General features: G+C 52.0%; 1 protein-coding gene and 2 long non-coding RNA genes across 3 annotated transcripts in view; 2 read left to right on the top strand and 1 right to left on the bottom strand.

Moving 5' to 3' along the window:
- The window catches only part of AFF3 (ALF transcription elongation factor 3), a 148,245-nt gene that overhangs the window by 10,748 nt on the left and 111,052 nt on the right, over positions 1-26,445 (top strand). Inside the window, exon 2 of the mRNA XM_078601281.1 lies at positions 22,016-22,139. Within this exon, the coding sequence (XP_078457407.1) occupies positions 22,016-22,139 (124 nt within the window). The remainder of the gene's footprint in view (positions 1-22,015; positions 22,140-26,445) is intronic.
- LOC144722773 (uncharacterized) lies at positions 2,096-9,381 on the bottom strand. The gene is made up of 2 exons (XR_013586092.1): positions 8,365-9,381; positions 2,096-6,170 (listed from the first exon to the last, which is right to left on the bottom strand). It is a non-coding gene; the product is annotated as an uncharacterized LOC144722773 (long non-coding RNA).
- Positions 8,364-9,540, top strand: LOC144722772 (uncharacterized). The gene is made up of 2 exons (XR_013586091.1): positions 8,364-9,017; positions 9,125-9,540. It is a non-coding gene; the product is annotated as an uncharacterized LOC144722772 (long non-coding RNA).

The raw sequence follows: 26,445 nt of genomic DNA, 5'->3' as shown, positions 1-26,445 counted from the left end.
AGTGATATATTAGATGGACATTGTGGTGAATTTCGATTTAAAGCTTTCGTGACTGCAGGGATTCATATTCTTGGTTCTTTCGGTAAAATTACATAGAAGGGAAATAATAAATAATACAAATAAATAATACAATTATCACGACGTTTCGATTGCAACACAAGCAATCATCATCAGGTGTGAAAACCACAGCAAGAAAATTTTCTTGAGAATTTAATTTGTTATTTTTATTATTTTATTATTTCCCTTCTACGTGACTTTACCGAAAGAACCAAGAACTTTGTGGTGAATCTAGCTGCCTTTAGTGACTGCTGGGAATTACACGATCCCATTGCAACAAAACATACACGCATACCTGTCAACCCACACGGTTCACCCGCATTCTTGTACAGGGTAATTGTGTAAAAAAACATTTTTTGTCGCTTTATTTTTTTCGGTCCCTTGTGATGGGACTTTGTAGGGTCGGGCGTAGTGTTGGCCACCCACCCCCTCGTGTGCCGTGCCGGCCTTTATAGGTGCTCGCTAACAGCACTTGCCCCCTACAGTATATTAAGGCTATACGGGAGATCTTTGTCTTTGACTTTGTAGGGTGAACGTTGAGATTTATCAGGGCACGGGGTAACCAATAAGGTCTGACTTGGTCTGTAATCAGGTGGGCACTCTGCATGCGCAGTCCCTTTATTACAATCCTGCGCTGTGGTGGTTGTGGGTGGTTGTCTGGTCGTATTTTCACTGCTATGGTCAGTGCAGGTTGATGAAGGTGGGGAGCACAGACTCAGGAGCATAGAAGTACTGTACAGTAACACATGGTCAGCATGCACATCTAAAAGAAGCATTGATTTTTACTTGCGCAATTTGATGTCTCTATCTATATTGAGCGTAAGCACCTAATATAATCGATGCATTCATGCAATGATATGCCCCTATTCCTTCGCCTCTTCATTTGAAAGCGATCTTGAATGTAATGTTTCTCTCTCTTAACACCAACTGTTCTTGTGGCTCTTGGCATTATTAGGCCCTTCGATGAAGGGCAGAGTGGAGGGCCCATCTTTTTAAAATCTCTGCATGTTTTTATTCTTTGGGGGGCAGGCGGGGGGGGGGGTCGGATCGGGAGACGGATTTTAAATCTGGCCCAGTGGGATGTGCAGCAGAAGCCCACGCTCAGTTGTGGAATGCCACGGCACAGCAGGGGCGATTCAACTCTGCGCCAAGCCCAAATAAAATATTGGAGCCCAGCAGCGATGGTGATAATGCCACGAGCACAGTTGGTGTGAAGAAACAGGAACTCTACGTTTTCTTTAGAACTTCTTTTTGCGTTTAGTTTGTCCTTCCACCGCACCCCCGATTAGTATGGTATGGAAGAAGTTCAACAGACATACATGCTTGGATTCGAGAAACGCACGCGCCAATTTGCCCTCAAGGATTTTCCGACGCAGGAGAAATGCGCACCCATTAAAGCGCAACAGTCAGTGGCTGCATCAATGCATTGCTAAATCCTGCGAAAATACGAGGAGCGTGGCCTTCATTGGTAGAGCGTGGCCCTGACTCACCAGCTGGTGGTAATGGAGCCGGTAGGGGATGCAGGAGCCCCCCCCTCCCCCCGTCGTCTTTGGGAAATTGGGGTTCCGAACTGTCGCAATAGCGGAGGCTGCCACAGGTGCCGGCGCTTTAGCAGTGGCATGAGCACACTTCCTGTGCACTTGATTTCCTGTTTGTGTCTGCCTTGCGGTGCCCCCAACCAGTTATGTGGGGTAGGGTAGCCACCTCCGAGATCAAAAAAAACACACACACAAAGCTGGCACATGTCATTGGGAAGACGGATGTATTAAAATACTAGAGGAGGGGAGATGTACATGTGGTATATTATTGTGCAACTGGCTGAGTGGTGTATTATTTGGCAATTGACAAGAAACTTGGACTTTTAACGCCCCAGGAAGACTTGCAGACCTACCGAGGACAGCGACCCCAAAAAAAGAGGACGATCTTTGGAAATCCGGGATGGGTGGCAACCAATTTAGGGGCCATCTCACCGCTCAGTGGGACCATTTGTAGACGGGGAAATCCTGTCGTCGCTAGAGGCGCTATATTCACAACAACGTGGAAAACAATTTTAGTTTATTTTGTCTTGAACGTGATGCTGAATTGTCGCAATTCTTCTCATGGCAAGGGGGAGTGAATAATCTCAGTCCCACTTCAAATCATAATTCTGCAATCAGCAATGACGATCGGTCAGTCCAACATGTGTGAAAATATGCATCTGTTAATTCAGTCGACACGCACACACGTGACACACGCACACACACACGTGTTGCGTTTACCTGGATGGACCTCACTGCTATCGTAGAGGACTCTTGCCTAAATCAACACGTTTACTGAAGCTGATCGAAACTTGGCTTGCCTTAACAGATGCTGCGAGAAAACTTCGGTCTAGAGAGCCCAAAAGCAGTTCTGTGATGTCCGCTTCCACGGCCCATTTCTTAGCACAAGGCTGCACGGCAGTGCGAGGTTTCCGAATTAATGCATTGTCCAGTGGTATGGTAGCACAATTTCAATGTAATTTTGTCAAAAGTAGATACAAATTAAATAAGTGGCCTCAAATTCTGACGGAATAAAATGTGATCTTTTATTTTTACACGGAAAGATAGACTCTTGTCTGTTCATTTGTTTTGAATGTGTTCGTCTTGCACAGGTGAATCGTGGTCTTATGTCATCATAAGCGTGCGTCACCATGCCTGTGACGAGAAAATTGGCGACGCAGGATAAGTATCGCGGAACAGATCAACTTAGCTCCAATAACTCCAGTGATTCACTCCAGGAGCAGGACATTTTAGCCCACATTAGGGTGGCCTCATTGGACATATGGGCAATGCAGTTACAGTAATATTCATAATGGGATTTTTTCATCCAGGAGAGCCACAGTGAGTTTTTAAGAATCTTTTTCAGGAGGGCTCTGCGTTGGGCTAATTCCCATCTGCGTCGATGGGTACATAATGGCCGTCTCACTTTGTCCATAATGGCCATGTTTCTGGGTTAACGATGGCCATTTCGCTCCGTTTAGAGTGGCTGTGTGAAGAGGTTCCACAGTCGTTGTGTCAAATGAGTAGGTTGGCTTCACTTGAGAGGAACCTGGAGTGCCTGGAGAAAACGAGGGCGCAGCACTCGAGCTCTCGCACAAATAGATTCGCGAATCCAATGCAGCATCGCCACACGTGGCCACCATGTAACCCAAGCCGACGACACATTATGTTCCCAGGCAGGCAGGCATGCATGCTCCCACCCGAATACAAACCAGGTTCAGCCCAGTTTAGCTTCCGAGATCCAATGAGATGAGGCGCATTCGTAGGCGGATTGCTCGTGAAGGCGGCGCTTGACGGCAGAGGCGCTACGGTGTTGAGGTTTTACTTCGTGGAATTTGCGGCGCGTTTAGTGCCACGCAGCGCGATACCCTGGTGAGCAGTTACGCGAATGGCCGTTTTCATTGACGATGATTAACTGGATGACAGATGTAATATGCATACGTCTTGTCATTTGCACCGGATGGTAGGCGTGTTTCAGCGTTACATGTTACACGTCACTGACATTCTGATAAGCCGTTTTACGAATGTAGGGTAATGTCACGCCGTATGTAGTAGTAGTAGTAATAATAATGATAAATTAAGTGATAATGTGCGGCACTTTGTTAATCCACGATTCGGCGGAGGCCTCCCTAGGCCGCTGTCGGCCACGTGGCGTTTTGGCTGGAGCTTCTCCTCCCTGTGGCTTGGTCATTTGGAGGACCCAGCGGTGGTTGAGATATCGCTCATCGCTGATGTTTGCCTTGGCCAGGAACCAAACCTCGGGTCGCTAGGTTAACTGTGTTGCTGGCGGTCCACCAGAGTACATTGTAATTATGCAGACAATTGCGTGCGTGTACATCGTGAGCCTGAGAATTTATTTTTATTGATGCACGTGAGAATTAATAATAGTAATTTACAGTTTTTTGACAATCCGCTGCTGCATGAAGGCCTCCCTCCATAGTGCCAGATGTCTATCATGAAACGGCCGAAATGCGTCGCCCTGGTGATATTTGAGCATTTTCACAAAAATGTTATCAGAATGGGAGTCTGGCCGACAATGCATTGTTCTCAGTGTTTTACCTGTTCCTGCTACGCTGCTTGTGTGTGTGTATGGCCTGGGCGTGTAAGCGTAACGTATACATATACGATGAGCTGTTGATGTAAACGGAGGGTAGGGGCGGGTTCGATTAACACAAGCAGCAGCATTTGCGATGCATATCTTCGTCGTTGTTGTCACTACACTCGGCATTGTACTGTGCTGCCCACTGCCAAGCTTTGTGCTGATGGGGCCTTTTCGGCAAAGGCGGTTTCTAAATTCGATTGCGGTCTGATAGAGCGGCCGGGCGTGATGAAACGAGCCATGGTCCCAGCTGCTGGTGAAGATGGCCAGATTAGTTTGTTATCCGCGATGGGATTCTGCGATTTTCACCGCAGACATCGCAGCGATGGCCAGCTCTGTGCCTCCTCGCAGGGAATATGCGGGAGCGCATTTGTCGTTGTGATTATCGTCATTGTTTTATAGTTTTGTTTTCGCAGTTTTATTCCCGGTGCGCTTATCGGCGTCACGCCATGAGGCAAAGAATCCCTTGCGAAATGTCGCTGAGTAGTGTGACCCCGTGTGCCAGAGAATGAATGCAGATGTTCTTCTGAAAAATACTGCAGTGGTTTTTTAATTTATACCATAGGGGCCACACTTCTCTGCACACTGCTGTGAGATTGATTTTTGTCGCACGGTAAACTGATCATATAATTCAATCTCAGAGCTGAAATTTAGTAACAATTCAGCGCATACCCAGCTTTTAACGTGCCGTAGTATTTGTTTGTGCATTCATTGGTGACGCAGCCGACACTATCGACTCCTGGGAGCCTGGTTTACACAACATTCTGCTGAAACCCAGATTTGAACACAACAATCCCAGTGGTACTAGCTGGACACCGTGACCCCTAGGACACTCGGCCACCTCCAATTGAAAGTTTTTTTGCATTCTTAAGTTACCTGTGAGTCCCTCGGTCCTATCAGAGTCTATCCTGGGTCTGGTTTTGCAGTTGAGTTTTTCAGAGGTTGACTGACCGTATCATCATCATCATCTGTCTGAGGCTGGAAAAATGTTAATAACATTTGTGTAAAGTGAACGGTTGTTGTCCCTTGGATAGAATGGTCTCTGCCATTCAAAATGTGGAATTTTTCACCACCGTCACAGGATGTCGGACAGCGGTAACTACCGCCTGCTGCTCATTTGGGGAGGGAGACACGGTGACTGACTGCTAACGGATGCTTGTGGTAGGAACTCGGGGCTGTGGATGATTCCCTTTTGTCATGGCCTAGCGATGAAAAGGTGTGTGTGGGCCGTTGAGGAAAGCTGGGCCGAGTTAAGCGTTCCCGGGACAAGGTTGAGGGACCACTGCCGGTCAAGCCAACTCAAAACCTCGCGTTACCTCGACGAAATACCAAAACCCGCTCATCGTCTGGGGAAGGTTCACTCTCCAAATCGTTCATTTTGTCTTTAAAAAATAAAAAGTATATTACCATCGGCAAGTTAAAAAGAAATCTCCATCGTCTGCAAAAGCCGACGCTTGGCCATCGCGTGAGTTCCGCTGGCGTGCCCTCTGAAGGACAGCGCCACTCTTTGATTCCGTGCCCGTGTCGCAGCGGCGCGGGTGGAACGAGATGAGGTTTTTTTCTTTTAAACTTCAAAACGGCGGTCGGTCGTAGGGGGCGTAATGGGGGGGGGGAGAGCGGCCAAGCGGTCGTCCGGCCGGCCGGGCCACCTCAACACGTGTGCCGGGCGTGTGCCGGGCGTGTGCGTGGTGTGTGCGCGCCGGACTTTGCGGGGCGTCTTGTGTGAAGTGTGGGGTGGTGCGCGCGCGCCCTGTGCTCGCAACACCCAGAGGCCACATTCTCGCTGGCTGCGTTCCAGACGCACACATGGAGAGGTTTTATGATGTGTTCTCTTCTCGGGGTAGAGCAACATCACCCAGAAAAAAAAATCAAAGCTGATCGTGGAGTGCGCCGGACATCAGAGCCACGACAATGACCCCCCCTTTCCCCCCACTGCGCTTGCTCCGTTTTAAGTGACGGCTTGCGACCTGCTCCGATTTCCTTTTGTGGCGGGATCGCTAAAACGGTGGAAGAGAGAGAGAGAAAACATAAAAACCTGGCCTCCAAAGGGACTCGAATGGCTTCTCGGGGCTTTGCTTTAGTCGAGCACACACACGCACACACGCACGCGCGCGCGCGCGCGGGGCGTGGGGGTTGGCGAGGAGACAGATCGCCGCTTGTTCGCTGCTCGCGGCGTCAGCGTCGGCAGCCACCGTCAGAGCCGCCCGCGAGAATTACTGGGCACGTGGCGCCACCACCACTCACTCACCACTCACTCACCACTCACTCACCACACACACTCATTCACCACTCACTCACCACTCCCTTACCACACACACTCACTCACCACTCACTTACCACACACACTCACTCACCACTCACTCACCACTCCCTTACCACACACACTTACTCACCACTCACTTACCACACACACTCACTCACCACTCACTCACTCACCACTCACACTCACTCACCACTCACTCACTCACTCACCACTCACTCACTCACCACTCACTCACCACTCACTCACTCACCACTCACTCACCACCACTCACACTCACTCACTACCACTCACACTCACTCACCACTCACTCACCACTCACTCACCACTCATTCACTCACTCACCACCACTCACACTCACCACTCACTCACCACTCACTCACTCACCGCACACACTCACTCACCACTCACTCACCACTCACTCACTCACCACTCACTCACCACTCACTCACTCACTCACACACTCACCACTCACTAACTCACCACCACTCACACTCACCACACACACTCACCGCACACACTCACCGCACACACTCACCGCACACACTCACCACCACTTACTCACCACACACACTCACCACTCACTCACCACACACTCACCACACACTCACTCACCACTCACTCACCATTCACTCACTCACTCACTCACCACACACACTCACCGCACACACTCCACACACACTCCACACACACTCACCACACACACTCACCACCACTAACCACACACTCACCACTCACTCACTCACACACTCACCACTCACTAACTCACCACCACTCACACTCACCACACACACTCACCGCACACACTCACCGCACACACTCACCACCACTTACTCACCACACACACTCACCACTCACTCACCACACACTCACCACACACTCACTCACCACTCACTCACCATTCACTCACTCACTCACCACACACACTCACCGCACAAACTCCACACACACTCCACACACACTCACCACACACACTCACCACCACTAACCACACACTCACCACCACTCACCACCACCACTCACTCACCACACACGCTCACCACCACTCACACTCACCGCACACACTCACCGCACACACTCTTCACCACTCACTCACCACACACACACTCACCACCACTCACTCACCACACACCCTCACCACACACTCACCGCACACACTCCACACACACTCCACACACACTCACCACACACACTCACCACCACTAACCACACACTCACCACCACTCACCACCACCACTCACCACCACCACTCACTCACCACACACACTCACCACCACTCACACTCACCGCACACACTCACCGCACACACTCTTCACCACTCACTCACCACACACACACTCACCACCACTCACTCACCACACACTCACCGCACACACTCCACACACACTCCACACACACTCACCACACACACTCACCACCACTCACCACACACACTCATCACCACTCACTCACCACACACACTCACCACACTCACTCACTCACCACACACACTCACCACCACTCACGCCCGTCAGCCCGACCCCACGTGCCGTTTAACAGCCGGGTACAATACATAGAAGCGGGCGAGTGTTGTGTGTGTTAATGGCGCTTGATTAATAATTTCCTTTCAAAGCCGTTCACGTGTGAAAGTCGCATCCATTCCCCGTATGACGCCTGCCGCATTTCCTCGTCAAGCGCTCCTCTGCGCCCTCCTGATGACGGACGCTTGTGATTGAATTCATTGTATGTTATACCCACGTGACTTCACCTAAAGAACCAAAGAGTATGGATCGCTGCAGTCACGAAAACTTCAAATCTACATTGCGCCCTCCCGTTTCAAACGTCGCCGTCGAAGCGCTCACAATTATTCCACCCCACCCCTCCTCCCCCACCCCCACAAGCCCCCCCCCACCCCCTCCTCCCCAACCCCCACAAGCCCCCACCCCCCTCACCCATCTTTGGGTCCCAGCCGGGTGGACGACAACACCTGCGCTCAGGTGGGCTGCCGAGTGGCACCATCAACAAATCTCCACCTCGCCAAGCAATCATCGCGAGCCCCCCACCGTCCCCACCGCCCTCTGATGAGTTCCAGCCCACGCAGGCCAACAACTTTCCTGTCTGACGAGTTTCTCATCCTGCATGCGGGAAAGTGTCACAAGGCAGCGCCAGTCTGTGTCCCCACGGTGATCAGGCGCTGGGTTTGTCTTCACGGAGCCTCTGGGGGACACGGGGGAGTAGCAGCAGCAGCAGCAGCCGGCAACGATGGCTCCACTGCACTGACGATTCCTAACGGCGATGAATCCGCTGGACTGTTGTAGTCTTGCTGCCGACTGAGCGACTACGGGGGCAGTCGCTGGTCTGTCTCGCTGGCAGTCGATGGTCTCCAAGCAATTCTGCGTGCGATTTTGACGCAGTGTGGTGGCATGCGAGGCATGACGGGAGGGCCAAGACAAAGATCCCCCGTGTAGCCTTGACAGCCTTTTGGGGCAAGTGCTGTTGGCGAGCACCTGTGAAGGGCGGCACGGCGCACCAGGGGGTGGGTGGGCAACACCACGCCGGGCCGTCTTTGTCTCCCCAATGGCGATGATTATACACATCGTACCAGGTACTCGTTCGGCTATTTGTCGGGCTATGTCACCATCACACATATATAAATGTATTCCTGTGCATCAATGCCAAATGTGCGTGTACAATACGTATCGTAACTGGCAGGATATCGAGCAGGCGTCGTCTGCGCAAGGACCGTGAACACCTCTCCGGGCAGCAGACTTCGCTGGCGATGCCGAATCACGATGCCACATTGCCCCACCCCCATCCCCGGAGGCTTGCAGCAGCAGCGGCGGCATCCAGCAAATAAAACAAAACTGCAACGCCAATCTACGGGGCAAACGTGACTCACGAGGGTGGCGGCGGCGGTGGTGGGCAAGCGTGGGCATGCAGCCCCTTAGGCTGCTTACCCCCCCCCGACCGTCACATCCACACTCATCTCGGTGTGCCCCTCCCACCACGCCGAGCGTGCGTCAACATTCACAACCCGCCTCTTGCCTTCCCCACCCAGAATCCGTGCCGGGGATCGATTCGTATTTGTGTCTCTCTTTTAATTATTTTTAAATATATTATTACAGTGGCTTTGGAATTGTTTGCTTGTTTGTTCGGGTTGGATTCTCTCCCCGAGAGCGTGAATGTGACGCGAGTACATCCTACGGCCGGTTGTCAATCCACTGCTGGATGAAGGCCCTGCCCCGTGCCGTGTTGGTCATGGAGGGCTGTTTGAACATACTTCACCATGAAGGGCAGTGCGGGTTGGTGAAGGGGGGCAGGGCCGGTTCACAATCCACTTGTCACTGCTATTTGTCTTGGTCAGGAATTGAAATCGGGGCACCAGGTTCAACGCGTGGTGTGCTCGCCGCCTTGCCATCGCTCCTCTGTGTTAGCATATCATTTGAATGCGATTAAGAATTGCATAAATTGTAATTCTTAAAGGAACCGTTTCAATTGATGTACTGTGAGCGTTACACATCAATATTAATCGACGCACTGTTGCACGCTTACACTGCTCTCCCTCGTGTGTCGCTCGGTGGATACGGACGGGACATTCTCTCTAATTACTTGGCATGGGGAAGCTCACGAACGACGGTTGATGGTTCATTTTTATTTATTCGTAAACCAACACCGCCACGTGTAGCCACGCAGAGCAGCGCACGCGCGGAAGATTTTTTTCGGACACTCGATTCCATTTTCCAAAATGCACGCCAACCCACCCCCCCAAGCAGCACGTTGTGGCCGCACGGCACGCGTATCCTCAGCGTGTTCCAACTCAAACCACCGCTGCTGCTGCTGCGCGCATTTGGAGAGTGAGCGTTCGGGGCAGTTTTTTCGTGGGGCGAGCGCTCGGCGGTTTTTGCGTCGGATCTCCCCGAGCGTCTGGAGAGAGTTTGGGGGGGGGGGGGGGGGGGCCTCGGCCCGGTCCGGAGAGCTCCACGGAGCTCGAAGCGGTCGGTCGGAGTCTCGTAGATCGTCACGGAGCCGTCGGGGGCACGGGGAGGGACTGGCCTGCCCGGCCGCGCAAACCCGGCGTTAATGGCGCACCCTAATGACACCCCTGAGTGGCCACGCTGTAATTAGTCCAGGCACTTGGGCTCTCCGCCTACGAGAGGCTTTATTTTTTCCGCAAGAGCCTTTTACCGCGGAACAATAACAATTCATTTGCAGGCCGGCCGTGGGCTGTTATGGTGCGGGGAAAACACGAAAAAAATTGCCCACGACAAAAACCCCAAGCGGTTTGAATGCCGAGTTGAGGTTCATGCTTGGGTTCTCCTGCCTGTCTGCAAGGCACACAGTGCCCTTTATCAGGCCCTGCTTTCTCAATCCGAGCCCAAGCTTTCTGGCTCGCCGATGCATAAAGTGCAATTTTTTTGGCACAGGGTGGCCCCGTTTATTTATTTCCATTTTGCATCGTGCCGAGCTGTCGCCGTTGTTGGACGCTGAGCTGATGGATGCTTGGATGTTTGCAAGCGCGCTTGCGTGCGCACGACGCTGTTGTTGAATATTGAATATTGCCGACGCAGCCCGATGCGAGTTTCCAAGAAAACCGTGCAAATGTCGGTCCTGCGGAGGCATCGCACTATTGGCACACTGGCCTCAATCTCTTTGCTAGCGCTGACAGCGTGGAGGTCACCAGCGGCGCAATCTGCACAGTCATCCCACGTGTGGCTGCCCTGACGGTTGGGCAGTCTCGGATCACAAAAGCCCACCACACTTGCGACATTGGCCGTCCCATTCCCGCGGCACAGACGGAGCGATGAAATCAGCTGTGAGCCAAAGTGCCCCGGATGTCGCAAGCCGAATGTCAGAGACCCCCGCGACGTTCATCAACGTTGGAGATGTAAAGAATCACCCCCTCCACGATTCAATCCACGAATTGCCACAATTCACTGTCGTGGTTGGATTCACAAATCGATTTTTGTTGCGCCCTCGTTTCGGCCCTGTGTATTAAACGAGAAATCTATCTCAGAACTCTATTGGAATGTAAAATAATCGATTCTACCACGTTCCATTCCCATATGTTCTACGAGACTAAACATTGAATTGAGCAGAGCAATATCTTAATTGATATTCTCATGTATAGCCGTTTGCCAGTCCACTGCTAAATTATGACCTCCCTATGTTGTGTTGGTCTTGGGGCTGTTTGACCATAGTTCAGCATCGTCCTTCAGCATGTTGGCCAGTGGCGGTTGGTGAATTGGGGGGGGGGGGGGGGCAGGGGGAGGGGTTCGAAGCATCATAGACTGTTCCGATTTAAAGCTTTCGTGACTGCAGGGATTCATCTTCTTGGTTCTTTCGGTAAAGTCACGTAGAAGCGAAATAATAAAATAATAAAAATCAAATACAATTCTCACAGTGAGAATTGTATTTTAGTATGTTTTATCTTTATTATTTTATTATTTCCCTTCTACGTGACTTTACCGAAATAACCAAGAAGATCATAGACTGTGTTAGCCATGGATGGGAATTGAACTCATAAAACGATACTCGAACCGCATTCCTCAAAGTAACATTTGAAGAAGAGGTGACTATTAGTTGGTATCATTTCTAATGACCTACAGTGCATTTAATCCGCCTGCAATGAGTCTACAAAACAAATGTTGACAGTCTGCCTTGACTCACCTTCCGTGGTCTTCCCGTGCAGCAGGGCTGGTGAATGTCAGTGGGCTCTCGTGGTTATGTAAAGGACGCGGAATTGAGTCGAGTCATCTTTTTTTTATCAGAAATGCAACTTGGAAATTCCCAGGCAGACACTGCAATCCTGGAAACAGGATGCTCCATCGTGTCGCTCGAAGGCGTTGTGCTTAAGTACATGACATTGAAGTCAAACTCTACGGGGACTTTATTTTTAGCTTCCGATATTTTTCTATAATTTTGGCATTTCACTGGAAATACAAAAGAGTCGAGGAAGCGGTGGTGGGAATGTTCTTCTGTGGATCGGTGCGGACGACTGACGGAAAATCCAGAGGTTGTTTCCAGGTCACCTTGCATTGAGGATTGTTGGCGTGCGGTTTCTAAACATGTTGCCTTGAGCCCCAGATTGTCTGACAAATTAAGAGCCACAGTCACAAGCCTGTGGAAAAAAAACCCAAATAAATAAAGAGCACGATTGGAAAGGAGGGCATTCTGGGAATGGACCCTGAGAGATGGGAAGAGACAAGAAGAATAGCGCACGGTAGAAACAGCAAACGCAAGCAGGCACATGACTAGTCGTCGCAGCCACCGTTCGAAGTGTACTGGATGTGGTGTGCTGTGTCGGGTCGCTGACCCGGACAGAGCCAGCCCTGGTCACACACAAAGAGAACATGTGCTAATCCCCCCTACCCCCACCCGCTGTTAGGGTCGCCCAGCGTTTGGTCGAGTCACGAGTCGGGAGAGATAAGTACTCGGTGTGATTGTCTTGTACAATGATCATGCACTCCACTCTGCCCCTGGATGGACAATTCGCTTAAGGGCGTCGCTTCCTTATGTCCAAACTGCACGCGGCACAATTACACTAATCACGCGGCAGTTATGTTATTAAAGCCGACAATTAAAAAAAGATTTGAGGTGGGGATATATATATATGTTTTTATCAGATCCGTGTTCGCAGATTAGCGGCCCCTGGTGAAGTCACAGTTGGTCGGCGTCACCCCACGCGAACGAGCACAGTGCCGTCTCTGCAGGCTGCCCTGAGCCAGTGGTGGAACTTCCACGTTCAAGTGGTGGGACGCAGCCCATCGATAGAAACAGTTGTGACCATTGTTGATGTTCCTTGAAATGTGGCTTATTTTATGGAGTAGACCCGTGACTGACATTTGAACTCTCGCCCCCCCCCCCTGCCCCCCCCGCCCCCCCACTTTAAATGTGACCCTAGCACTCTCTAACGCATCGACACCCAGCCAGGCAGAACCCTGTGATGCCGGCGGCTTAGTCAGCCGAGACACGTGGACTGTCGCGAGGGTTTCGGGGCCAGCGCCGGAGGACAGTGGTCGTGCCCACTTGATTAGAACACGGGGCTGATGCTGTGTGTGTCCAAAGCCATACTAAATTGGTCCGGGGCCACGCTATCTCGTGTTTGGCTGTTTCCACACTTGAAGAAGCCACGTGTCTTCATGGGCTGAGCAACCGCCCCAATCCCTCTTACCCCCACCCCTTCCGTCCAGGGTAAGAGAGGAACGTGGACGGGGTTTTTACTTTTTGGTTTAACAGTGGGGATCTGGGCCGAAGCATCCTGGCAGCTTTGTCACAAACCACGTCGGCCTGCTTCAAAGTGGCCATGGGGAACGCCGCATAAGTAAGGAGATGGCAGGTCCAGCGCTGCGTCATTGTCCAACAAAACCCGCTGTGCTGAGCGGCTGGTGACGTCTGGTTGGACAGACAATAAACATAAAGGGGACGATTGCGTAGCCTGTGGTGTACTAAGCACAAAAAATAAAGCTCACCACTGATGTCGTTCAGCAGAAACATACACAACAGGATAACGTTTCAGATCGACACTGCTCTGAAAAAAAGCCATTGCCTGGAAATGTTAGCCTAATGTGTGCGTGGGTTTAGTTTGCATTGTTAGCCAAAGTCAGCAAGTCATTTATAACCGTGCTGCGCGTCCATCGAGCAGGTCACCTGTGATGGGCTAAAGTGAACATTTATTATATATTATCATTCCTTCTTTTGCAAGCCATCTGGCCTGTGTGTAAGAGTAGACCAAATACCCTGTATAGGGGGTTCTCTCGCGGTCCCTCCAGTGGGGGCCGGCAGTGTCGGCAGAGAGCACTTGCGGGGCTGTGCGTTGAAGCCGGCACACTTCCCAGTGGCCGTGGAAGCGTGGCACCAGTCTCGCTCCCAGCCCCTTTTTTCTGAAAACCTCCCAGTGTGCCCTCCTCCCCCACACCAACACACACTGTCCAGGGCACTTTGGCGATCGCCGGCCTACTCCACCAGAGCAGCGCCCTCCAACAATTATCTGGCTCCTTTTGTATTTGCTCCAAAATTGATATAAAGGCCAGCACCTAAATAAACATCTCATCACGAGAAAAATGGCGGGGGGGGGGGAATGGCTGCCCGCATTTCACCGTTGCTCCATTTATTTGGTTTAACTTTATGTAACTTACACCAGAGAGGAGGAGAATGTCCTCATTTTTTTGCGGAGCTGCTGGACCGGCGCTTTTAGGCTTTTTTTGAGTGGCCTTGGCTTCCCACGCAGAGACAGTTCCCGTAAACGAAGGCAACCGCTGATTGTCAAAGGTTGTAAGCGCCGAAATGTGAACTGAGACGCGCGCCGTCGTTCAAGTCAGAATATTTATTTCTGATTATTTATACAACGGTGCCATCCCTTCATTGCGCGCACGAGCGCACGCACGAGCGCACGAGCGCACTCGCGCACTCGCAGCCCCGGTGCATCTCACACGCACGACGGGGCCGCTGGCCAAGTCTCGCGAGTTCGTGCCCAAGCGCAGGGCCAGAGACGCCGCCATCCCGAGCATCGCAAGCACGCCGGCGACTTGCCACGGGACGCAAAAACCGCGCCTGCCGGGCACGAGCGCGGCGCGGCCCGGGCACGTCCCCGCCCGCAGCGAGAGGCTTGTCTCTTTGACTTATTATCCTGTTATCCCTTGGCCCCCGCACAGCAATGCATCCCTTTATCAAAGCTGTGATATGTCAGCAGAGAGATGAAGAAAAACACACGCCGTGCACACGCGTGCGCGCGCGAATGCACACGTGGTCGCTTGCCCCCACACCCCCTCCCCCAAACCCCCCCCCCTTCCCCGCAGCTGACCTTTCTCTATGAATTTGACGTTAATTTGGAATCAGTGATCTTTGGAAAGGAGAGACAAATGCTTGTCTCGGCGGTTGCTGTGCGATGAGCAGGAAGAGTCCTCACGGTGCATTTATTTGTGCCATAACGCGTTCCTTTAATTACTTCCCTATTTGCTATTTTTATCATTTAGAAGTGAACGGGATGTTCTGTTTGAGCCGAAGCGTCGTTAGCCATTGCTCAGTGCTCGAGTTTACATTTTTTTTGTTTGCACCGATGGGGTCCCTTCTCGACGCCGCCGTTTGGAATTCTTTGTTGTGGTGTTATTGCTAAACGACGCCCGGCACAATACGCCAATCGCCATTGGAAATGACCGCGGTTTGGATTTTAAAAACGAACATCCATCGACCCCCCCCCCACCCCAATCTCAAATCCAACTCTCCCGTCACCATCGCCGTGGCCCAAGGGGCCCGCCCCGCGCGGACGACGAGCGGCCTCTCCTGATGGGTAGCGCGTCCGCAACTCCAGGATCCGTTCATTTTGCCAACAGCTCTTGCTCCTAATGAAAGCAATCAATCACCCTAATGAAATAATGAAACAATGAAATAATGAAATAATGAAATAATGAAATAATGAAATAATGAAATATCCAAAAGCGGCCTGGCCAGTATTAGGGCCTAATGAAAAGCATTAACGCGGCTCGCCGAATCCCCGTAATTGGGTTAATGCTGACAGGCGACCGGCTTACTTCCCCATTATAAATAGGCCACGGCGCCCCCCCCCTCCTCCATCTCCTACCCACCCACCGACGCCGCCGCCGCTCCCCCTGTTCCTCATCTGTCCCCCGTCGGTCTCCAGCTAGGACCCCGTTGCGCCGTCACACGCGCAGTCCCGTGGCCACGCCGCAGTGCGCCGGCCCCGCTCTCTGTTTTTTTTTTGTTGCCTTTGGCCGACGAACCGTGGAAAAATGGCGTGCTCTTTAACGTGTGCGGCTAAATGGATGAAAAGATTGTGCAGAGTTGTGTTTTCGCTGCGGAGCGTGCCAGCAGCAGCAGCAGCAGCCAAATTGTTCGAGAACCCTTTGTGTCTATGCTAATGTTACCCCCCACGCTCACAAGCGCTTGACCCAAATAATTGCTGAGTGCCAAAGCAATTTAATAATGCGCACTTGTTGTTTTTTTTGTATTTACAAAGAAGTGCTTTGCCATGCTGGCCTCGCACTTTACCTGCTGAGCTGGGGTTTCAAGTTCATTGTTAATGTGTGGGTTTTTTTTATTTTTAAACAGCTTCCTTGGCCTCGGCGCACCAGGCCGAGGGCTTCACTCAGCCCGTAACCAAAGGTCACAACGGCGCGTGTGTCGCCTGTCAAACTTGATTGTGAAAAAAAATACAAATTAAACCGAAAATAAATTCTTACAATAATCGGTGTCCCAACAACAGCGCATTGTGGACATGGTTCCGTGTGTACGCGTGCTTTTTGTGTGTGTTCCCTGGCAGGACGATGGGGTATTTTACAAGCCCCCCCCCCTCGCCCCCCCCTTTTTTGGCTGAACACGGTGTACGGATATGCAGAGAAGACATAACACAAGCAGCCCTGCCACCAGTAAACACACTCGCTCGCATATTTCCCTACCCCTGCTGCCCTCCACCGTGTAATATCTTCCAGAAATAAAGTGAGGAGCGAGCGAGGCACCACGGTGGGTCTCACCTTAGCAGAAGGACAACGTCCTTCTGCCTGTGAAGCTTGTATCACCTTAGCAAAAGGACTTCCTTCTGCCTGTGAAGTTTGTGGGCTCCTTACTTTGACGTCGCCGTGGCGTTGGCGTTTGCTCCGTGTTAATGGGGGAGTTTTTTTTGTGTAATTTTAAATAAATTATAACTTGGCTTTTGTTTTTGCAAGCAAGGGTTTTATTATATTTTAATGGCACAGTCTTGCAGGCATATGCAGTGCAGAGTTTCCAGCAGGAAGCGAAGCTTTGGCAAACCGCTCTGCAGGGTTATGGGCAGGTCGGTGGGGGGGTTGGTGGGGGGGTAGGTGGGGGGGGTAGGTGGGGGGGGGTTGGTGGGGGGGTAGGTGTGGGGGGGTTGGTGGGGGGGGTAGGTGGGGGGGGGGGTTGGTGGGGGTGGGGTTGGTGGGGGGGGGGTTGGTGGGGGAGGTTGGTGGGGGGGGGTTGGTGGTGGGGGGGTAGGTGGGGGTGTTGGTGGGGGGGGCTACTCGTGACGTCATGGCAACCACACGACCGCTGCGGTCTTGCGCCGCCACCATCCCGGCTGTAATCGGTCCGCTCCGGGATTTGAGATGAGGCAGGCGGCAGCTGACACAGAGTCCCATGAGCCTGGCTCAAAGCATTAACCTACATATCGTCTGAATGGAGTGTCCCTGGTCCATTATTTATTCTATTAGCCGGTTACAAGGCCGTGCCTGCTTTCTGTCGGCTTTGGCGTCATACCTGTTCAGAGTTACCAAACCAAGTTGGAAATTTCAATCACGATGTAAAATTTCTGAATGGTCCCCCTTAAAACCGTCCACTTACAAACGTCCACGGGATCAAGACGAATTACATTTTTTGTGCACCAAATTTTTCAGGTCCAAAATTGAAGGTTTCATAACCGTAGACTTCACTTTGATTGTACTGAATTTCAGCTTTGTAGCACTTTACAACGAGAACATTAAAATTGACTTAATTCAGTCAGCGAATCATGACCATCCGTATGTGTTAAATATGAAACACATTCTGCCTTTCATGTTACGAATCCAATCTATTTATTCAGGAAAGCTTCTCTGAGCCTAAGCACTGTTTATAGGAGGGTGCTACATGTGGTTTTGTATGCGAGAGGGAAGCCAGACTACCCGGGGAGAAAACTCAAGCGTGAGATGACAGAACACCCAAAGGTCTGCGCGGATCATTTCGTGAACCTACTTGTTGTGTTGCTTTTCTTTCGGGTTTGAGGAGTTTCACAAAATCTGCACGCGATCCGCTGGGCCACAAGGCGTGCGCCACCACACCCGGCCGCTAACCGGAATGCATTACGTTTGGATTCAGTCCACGGCAAATTCGGCATGTTAAATTTTCCCCATGGGATTTTTTCCAGTTGTGCTCTTTTTAGAGGGCTTAACGAACTGTGAGTACCCTCTAAATTAATATCTATTTATATAGAACGTACGAATGCCCCAAGGTTGCGGCTTTGCCTGTGGTCTTGCAGCTGACATTCTTCCCAGAATGTGTGCGGACTACTGTGACCTTGCGCAGTTAGTTGGCACTCAAACGTAGACCTTGAAGCCCCGCAGCCTGGGCTACCGTGTGCCTGCGTGTGCTATCGATTGGTTTCATGGGTCTCGGCGTTTGTGTGCATACCTGCATCGAAGGCAACAAAAACACCCTTCCAACGTTCCTTTCTTCCCACACCCACACAATAAATAAGGCACGAAGCTTCATAGAAACCTGCAGGATGGTGAGGTACCGTAAAGTGGTGAACATGGGTAGACCTTCATTGAGCAGTGGATTGATCATGGCTGATGAATGTGATAATAGTACACTCATCGGTTGGTTTCTCCCTGTCTGCAAGTAAGATTAGGTTTGTGGACGTTCGGAAGGCGGCACAGAGCAGGAGTGGCGGTGTGGCGCAAGTTAAAATGTTATTCTGAGAACGCTCGGCACACGCAATTTGGATGCGTGCAGCTGTTTTCCGGGATGGCCTGACCCGGACAGCGCGGCTGTGCGAGTGTTGTGTCACTTCGACCCTGTCTACGTACGTGACTGGGCGACGTGTCTCGTCTGGCTGACATGCCGGGTGAGCTGCTCGGCCTTGAGAGTTTTAAGTCGTGCGCGCCTGTTGCTGCGAGCCGGGGTGAACCTCGACTTCCATGATGGTGGGTGGCGCAAATCTTACAGGAGCAGAACCGTACTTTTTTTTTTTCCCACCGTACAACCGTGCCGCATCGCGGGCCGTACCGAGCCAGCAGATTGCCACGGGCCCAAGAGGCGCCGGGTTGTTTTCCCGCTCCAGAATCCTGGTCGTGCCGCTGACGTCGCACGCGACGGAGGCAATGTTGAGCCCTCCCCTGGCCCTGTTGGGCCCCGAGCTGGCCCCGAGCTGGCCCTGTGCTAAGATGTCCTGTGAGGCCCGAGTTTGACGGTGTGGTTCTGGCTTGGCTTGGTGAATAGCCAGTGGGACAAACCACCCGTGCTGCGAGGTGCCCTGTGCTGGCGCGGCTCATTAGTGCCGGTGGAAAAGGGGGCAATGGGCGACCGGGGTAGATTGACGTTATAGATTTACATGCGAACTGAAGGCGAGTGAAGTTTGCGCGGTGCAGTGTGTCCAGGTGACAGCTGCCGAGGATATAATAAGAGACCACTGCCACCTGACCCCCAGCTCACGCATGATGTTCATCCGGTCTCATTGCTGCAATGTACAGTTCTTTGGCAATCCACTGCTAAATGAACCTTGTGGCGGTATCTCGGGGTACCAAATGGCTGAGGCAATTAAATATTTTATTTCTGGGACACTATTTTTTCCACGGGTGTACGTCACTCCGCGACTGGGGTACCAATCGATGTCGAAACGCAGCGAGAACGATTGCGCCGAAACCCTGAATGCTCGTACGCACCGTAGTGGTGCATCGTGAGTACAGCTCGTCGAGATGAATCGATTGCCGCATCGCCGACTATCCACAGACTAAAAATGACTGCATCACGAGAGCCGTGGTACTATGGTACCCCGGGGTACCGCCATAAGGTTAATGTGAGCGTCTCCCCACACCGTGCAGAGTTACTTGGAGGGTTATTTGACCTTCTCCATGCAGGTCAGTGCGGATTGGTGAAGGTGGGGACCAGTGACGTAAGATTGCAGCACTGCCCTCAACGTAGGCCCGCAGCCTGTCGCACCTGTGAAGCATAGTGGTCACTCTTCAGCACTGTCCTTGCTGCACTAAACCCCCTTATGGGTCATGACCCCGACACGGGTGTTGCTTGCTTTGATCTGGCCGATCGTCGTGGGGTTGGTGGATCTCGTGAGGATGAGAACCTCTGGGCCACCGCAAGGTCAGCACAAATTGCCGAGATTAGGTTTCGTGGTGAAAAGAAGAAGAAAAAACCAGGCATGTGTCGATTCCTCTTGGTTCCTTAATATTAATGTGGTCTTAGATTCACAATGGGCCATGTGAATCTTTGTTCGGTATTCCATCTTCAAATTCCACGTTGATGGACAACGAGCTGGGGGTTCGGGTTGGGGCCAGGGCTGGGGCTACTGCCATCGTGTGTTTGGGCCCTGACACTCGTTTCACGAGCGAGAGGCGCGCCTGTGAAATAAAACGACGGTGATTGAGTTGACCGCGCGGAAAGCCGACTGGGTTAATTCGTAATTACGAAAGGAAACGCTGTAAACGCGCCCCTCGAGTGCCACGGCTCTCGGCGGCGACACATCCGCGCCAGGGAGGCAGAGACCACCGATTTAATTAAAAACAAGAAAACCAAGTTCCCGTCTCCCTTTCGCGCGCGCACGTGCCCCGTTTTAAACAAGGCCACACAGGAGCTGTTTTTTCACGTGGCCGTGTTTATTTATTTATTTGCTTAAAAAAAAAGAACCCCACCTCGTGTTCGGCTGAGGGCGATTCCTTCATAAAATGTTGCGAGATCTCAGTGCGTCCCTTTCACGGTGGCCCGCGGGGTCACCGTGTTCCGTGTTGTCGGAACTCGCCAAGCAAAGCACTCGGAGTGCAACGATTCTTGTCGCGCGTTTCGCCGCGCGGCCTCAGACGGAGCTTTCACACGTCGCGTTTTTACGCCCGCGATTTTATTTTAATGTTTTTTTTATTTGCCGCGCTTGATGCCGGGAAATGCCCGCGCGTTTATTCACCGTGCATAATTCGCAGTGTGGCAATCTGTAAACGCCGGCGCGCCGGTGTTTACCGCCCGCACGGAGATGTCACCAGGCAGCTCGCTTTAAGCGTGCGTGCTTCTTTTTTGGGCCCTGTTTTTGTCCAGCACCGCTGAAATTTCGGACCGCGGTTCTTTTACGTGCCGCAACAAAAATTCGCTGGGCCGTAATGAAAGGTCGACTAGCGTCGGACGCATCCACAAGCGTCGCGTTCGGTCATTCACTTGCGTACGACCGGGTCGGGGTAGACGACGTTCGGATGAAGTGATGAGCTCACGTCGTCAGCGCGCGCTGCGGGTGGATTGTCGCTATCGCAGCACCGGGAGCGATGGCGACGGCTTGGGAGCCTTTTTCCAGCGGTGGATTTATCGTAGCTTACGATGAGCTGCCTTCCAAAACCTCGATTTCCTCTCTTGCCTAGGCAGCCTTACAGTCCATGGACTATCCAATCTAAATGTGAGAATTCACCTTCAAAGGATTCGGTGAATTGACACAATTCGGGGGTCATGATTTGACGGGGAGCATATAATTACAGGACATCCGTGGATTTGTCTGCACTGCCCTCTGCTGCTCACCACGTAGCCCTGCAGCAGCCTGTAACAGCTGTGACACCTGCTTTGTATGTACTTGGCAGTCGCCCATCACAGCACTACCCCGGCTGTAGAGATGTTATGAGAACGGGCACATTGCAGGCGAGTTGATCGTGAGCCATTTGAGCGTGCCGAGGTCGAGGTCCCATGTTGGTAGCCCAAATCCCACGAATAAAATTCCACATTCCCATGGCCAAGGCCAAGACATGTGTAAGACAAATGCTATAGGCGTGAAGAGCAATTAGTATTGTATGATTTCCTCACGGGATTGAGTTGTGTTCGCACGGCCAGCCTGTTCACCGGCTCTCTCTCTCGCCCTCTCGTCCCGACCCCACCGACCCCTCGGCTCTCCCCCAGCTGCTTCGGCAAGGACCGGGATGCGCGCCGCATCGAGGAGTGGAAGCGGCGCAACCAGAAGCTGGCGTGCCGTGACGACGCCGTCTCGGCCTCCTCCGCCACCCTCTTCTCCGCCCCCTACAAGGTGTGTGAGGTGGGGGGAGGGGGGTTGGGGGGAGGGCACCGCAGCCTGCACGCGGGGCGGGCGCGCCTCAGGTCGCCGCCACCTCCAGAGGTAGCGAAACACCAGGGCATGGCGTGGACAAGAAGATTATCTCGCAAGGCCAACGCGTTGTCTTGGAAGGGCCTCCACGAGTGGGGGGGCTGTAGAGAGAGCCGCCACCTACACTTTACCCCGCCACCCGCGGCCCGCCCACCGCCTGGATGTGGTTGTGCCCATTTATACTGCCGGGTGGACAGACGCAGTGGGGGTACGGGGGTGTCATTTCATAAACTTGCTCCATTGTCGGAACTCACGCGCCAGGAGATGGGCGCAAACCGGCGACCTCTGGCTTGCTGGTCCGGTGCGCTGAACTTGACACCACGGCAGCCTATCCTTCTAATTGTCTCGCCTCGGGTTCCATTACGCAAGTGACACACACCGGGGCTTTCAATTTTCTTGGAAGATTTCCCAGGACGGTGGCCTCGAGAGGAGGGCGTTCCTGGGAAAGCCAGGAGAGGTGGCTGCACTGTCGCTCGCACGCAGCAGGCCACAGATATTTCTCTCGCAGCCATTTGGCTGTCACCGAGCTCATCGCCGATACGTTTTTTTTGTTGTTGTCTCGAAATGTTTTTCCTGCTCCAGAACTGATCCTGAGAGAAATATTGTTGGGGAATTGATTTTCGCATTTTTTTTTGTTTCACCACGGTTGTGTTATTTTGTTGAGACCATCGCTCCCTTTTAGCTTTCACTCACCTGTGTTTCGGGGCTTCGGGCCCTTTAAATATGGTCCAATAAAACGGAGTTTATTAAAATTTATGGCCTCGAATTTGTTATGCAACGTTCCCATACAAGCACTTGCTTTTATTACCGTGCAGGGCCGAGTTTCATTCACGGTAAACGTCACATTTATCACTCGCGCATGCACACGCACGGGCAATCACACACACACACGTGTGCTCATGTGCATACACGTGTGAACACATACAAGCGTGATTACATACACGCGCACACACTCTCACACGTAAAATCACACATACACACGTGCATACGCGGGACCATATATTACGCGCACACACATGCATGCACTTATGCTGTTGAGGTAAGTGCTGGTAGCGAGCACCTATTACCTTTTTTAAGACTGAGTCGACCTAGGAGAGGCCCAAGACAGGCTCAGATATTTGTCACTGATGTTAGCCGTGAGCGGGAATCAAACTCGGCTCACCGAGTTCATAGCGCAAGTGCGCTTATTCACACACTTCCACACACGTACTCACATCCACGCACACACATATGCAAATATGTGAGCACACACGCACACACTTTCTCACACACACACTTATATAAACACATTTAGAAAAACACAAGTATATATGCAGACACATACACGCATCAGGCCGCTAACAATTAATTGTAAAAATGGGATTTGCAATTTATTAGCAACAGATCATTGTAAAATTATCTTCTTTTACGCTCGTATTTTTTTCCCTTTAAATCTCACCATTAGGATGTCCCTTTAGATTTCGACCCGGTTTTTTAAAATTCTATTTAAAAAAAGAACTAAAATCGCCGCAGTAATAAAGTTGCCAAGAATTCACACCACGGCTCTAATTAAACGTCTACTAAATGAGTGCAAACCGTTCACTCGGAAATGTCAACACCGGCTCTTTTCGCCGAGCCTCCTCTGCCGCGGTCCAGCGTTGCAGCCGGCCCATTCTCTCTGGCTCCGTTGGCACGCGACCCGGGCAAATACGCGTGCTGGCGACGCTGATAACTATACAAATTTTCCGTTCGGAATGGCTCGGACAGAGACGTAATGCCCTGGCCCCCCTCTCCCCACCCCTGCGCCCTAACCCCTGGAGGCCGGACGGCCGGTTTTATGAAGATCCATTGGCATGCAGCGTGTGCTTTTGTTGGGGCTCAACTGTGTCTCCGCTATTAGAATGGCAAGACCCAGCACTAGTGATTGCTGCTGCCTGAAATAACACGCGCGAGCACGCACGCACGCACAGACAACGATCCCGCCGTATAGCCTTAACGGACTGTTGGGGCAAGTGCTCTTTGCCAGCCCCTGTGAAGGGCGGCACGGCGCACGAGGGGTCGGTGGTGAGCACCACGCTCGGTTGTTTTTGTCTCCCTCGTGGCTATATTTACACATTGCATCAGGTACTCATTTGAGGCTGAGTCGACCTAGGTGAGGCCCAGGACTGGTTCAGATAATCGTCACTGGCCTTGGTCGTGAGCGGGAATCGAACTCGGGTGACCAGAGTTCGTAGCGCAGCGTGCTAACAGTTGCGCCACCGCATCCCCCAAACATAAAAACCCCGCAAGCCTTTAACAGACTGTTAGGGCAAGCGCTGTCAGCGACCTACAACAACAACAGCAGCAGCAGCCGCCATCCACCGCCAAGTGAAGGTGATGTCACTACAATGGGTTTGCCAAGCTAGATGCACTTTGAGGCCACGTGAAGTGTCGAAGGCTCCGTGACAGGAGGTCACGGGATAGACCCAGCTGCCATTGGTTAACTGACTTGGATGACTGGCAGATGCACCACCACCTTTGCTCCCTACCCTGCAAACTGTTCGCACAGTCGGATCACAAATACACACAAACACGTGCGTGCAAACACAGACTTATAAACACAAACACGCACAGCGGCCATGGTCAATCCACTGCTGGATGAAGGCCTCCCCCAGGCCGCCGCCATCGCTCACGATTCTGCGATGTAATAAAGCACCCAGCACCTGCACACACACACAGGCACGCACGCGCACAAACACACCGGTGTGTGTGTATATATATTACCAATTTTCACTAATGTTATCCATGGCTAGGAATCCGACCCAAGTCACTGGGTTTGGAGCGCAGTGAGCTAACCAACGTGCGGCCAGTCCCCACGTGAACACACATTGACTGTTGCGGAAAACATTGTGTGCGAGCACCTGTTAAAGCCGGCACGACACACCAGAGGATGGTGTTTCCAGCACCATGCCTGCACGCTTTTATCTCCCCCCCCCCTACCACGATCAGGTTTACACACTGTATCAGTTACTCGTTTGAGGCTGAGTCAACCTTAAAGAGGCCCAGGCGCAGGCAACCACATGCCACTGACGTTAGCCATGGCCAGGAATCCACCCAGGTCGCCGGATCGTAGCGCAGCGTGGCACTTCCGCTTCTCACACCCGAACTCAGACAACGCTTCAGTATCCATGCATTCCCACTACGCAAAGAGGGAAACAAATTACGGCTCATGTTGACATGTTAACAAAAACTGTTTATCGGGATTAAAAGTCGTCGGGTGAAGTTTATCGTCGTGGCAAATGTAGTCCTTTTGGTCACGATCACCGCTGCCGCTCTTCGCATGAAAGCTTTTCATGGAAAGTGTTGTGTCGTAAAAAATAATAATGTATATGTGTGTAGGGGAAAGGAGGGTGAGGGTTAAAAAAAAATCAATGACATTACGGATTTTTTCTATTTGATTCTGCGGGAGGCCTGAGACTCACGCTGTGAGGCAGGCGCTCACAAAGGTCATCTCATTGTGCTGAAAATGTTCGCCTGAGTCATGCACACTCCTCATTCACCGGCCCGCTGATGGATTTATACCGCACCCACGTTATGATGTGTGTGTGTGCGCGCGCATTTAGACACGCGTTTTTATTTGCACACTGACGTGGTGTAATGGTTCGCAGTCCGGACTCGCAACCCACAGATCATCAGTTCAATTCCATTCCATCTCGTGGCGCAGTGGTTAAAATGGTGTGGCAACATTTCTTAAATCTCCCACTCAACCCACCTGTATTTGTCCACAGTTGGTTGATCAGCAGGCCGCATGTGGTGGGGTAAAGTGTGGGAACTCTCACCTCTCACGAAATATCTTGCCAGTGTGGAAGAGGTAGCCCGAATAGCCCCCCCCCTCCAAGCTGCACTCTGCCAGGCGGTGGCACGAGCAACCAATTTACAGCGCTGCGTCTTTACCTCTGCTTTTGTTTGCCGGGCGTGCGCAGCGCCCGGTCGCTTGCGTCCATCCGTCTGCGTCCAGGAGCACGCGTCGTTGTTTCCCCGACTCTGACGCCGTTCGTTTCCTTCGCTCCGTTTCTCCGGTCGGGAAATATATTTCCGCGCACGTTCATTCGCCTCTCAAGAAACGCTTCTTGAAAAACAAAACGCAGCGCGATTGCGCGCCGACGAATTTGTCCCGCTTGCTGGAAGTCTGCCTCCACCGTCGTTTTCAAGTTACGTGGGGAGGAAGGATGTTAAAAATTTACGGTGCGGCGAGCAAGGAAAAAACCAA

This window comes from Lampetra planeri, chromosome 15 (genome assembly GCF_965212315.1).
Source record: "Lampetra planeri chromosome 15, kcLamPlan1.2.h2, whole genome shotgun sequence".
NCBI classification, from domain to species: Eukaryota; Metazoa; Chordata; class Hyperoartia; order Petromyzontiformes; family Petromyzontidae; genus Lampetra; species Lampetra planeri.
The sequence above is the reverse complement of the archived record's forward strand: the minus strand, read 5'-3'. Positions and strand labels throughout refer to the sequence as shown.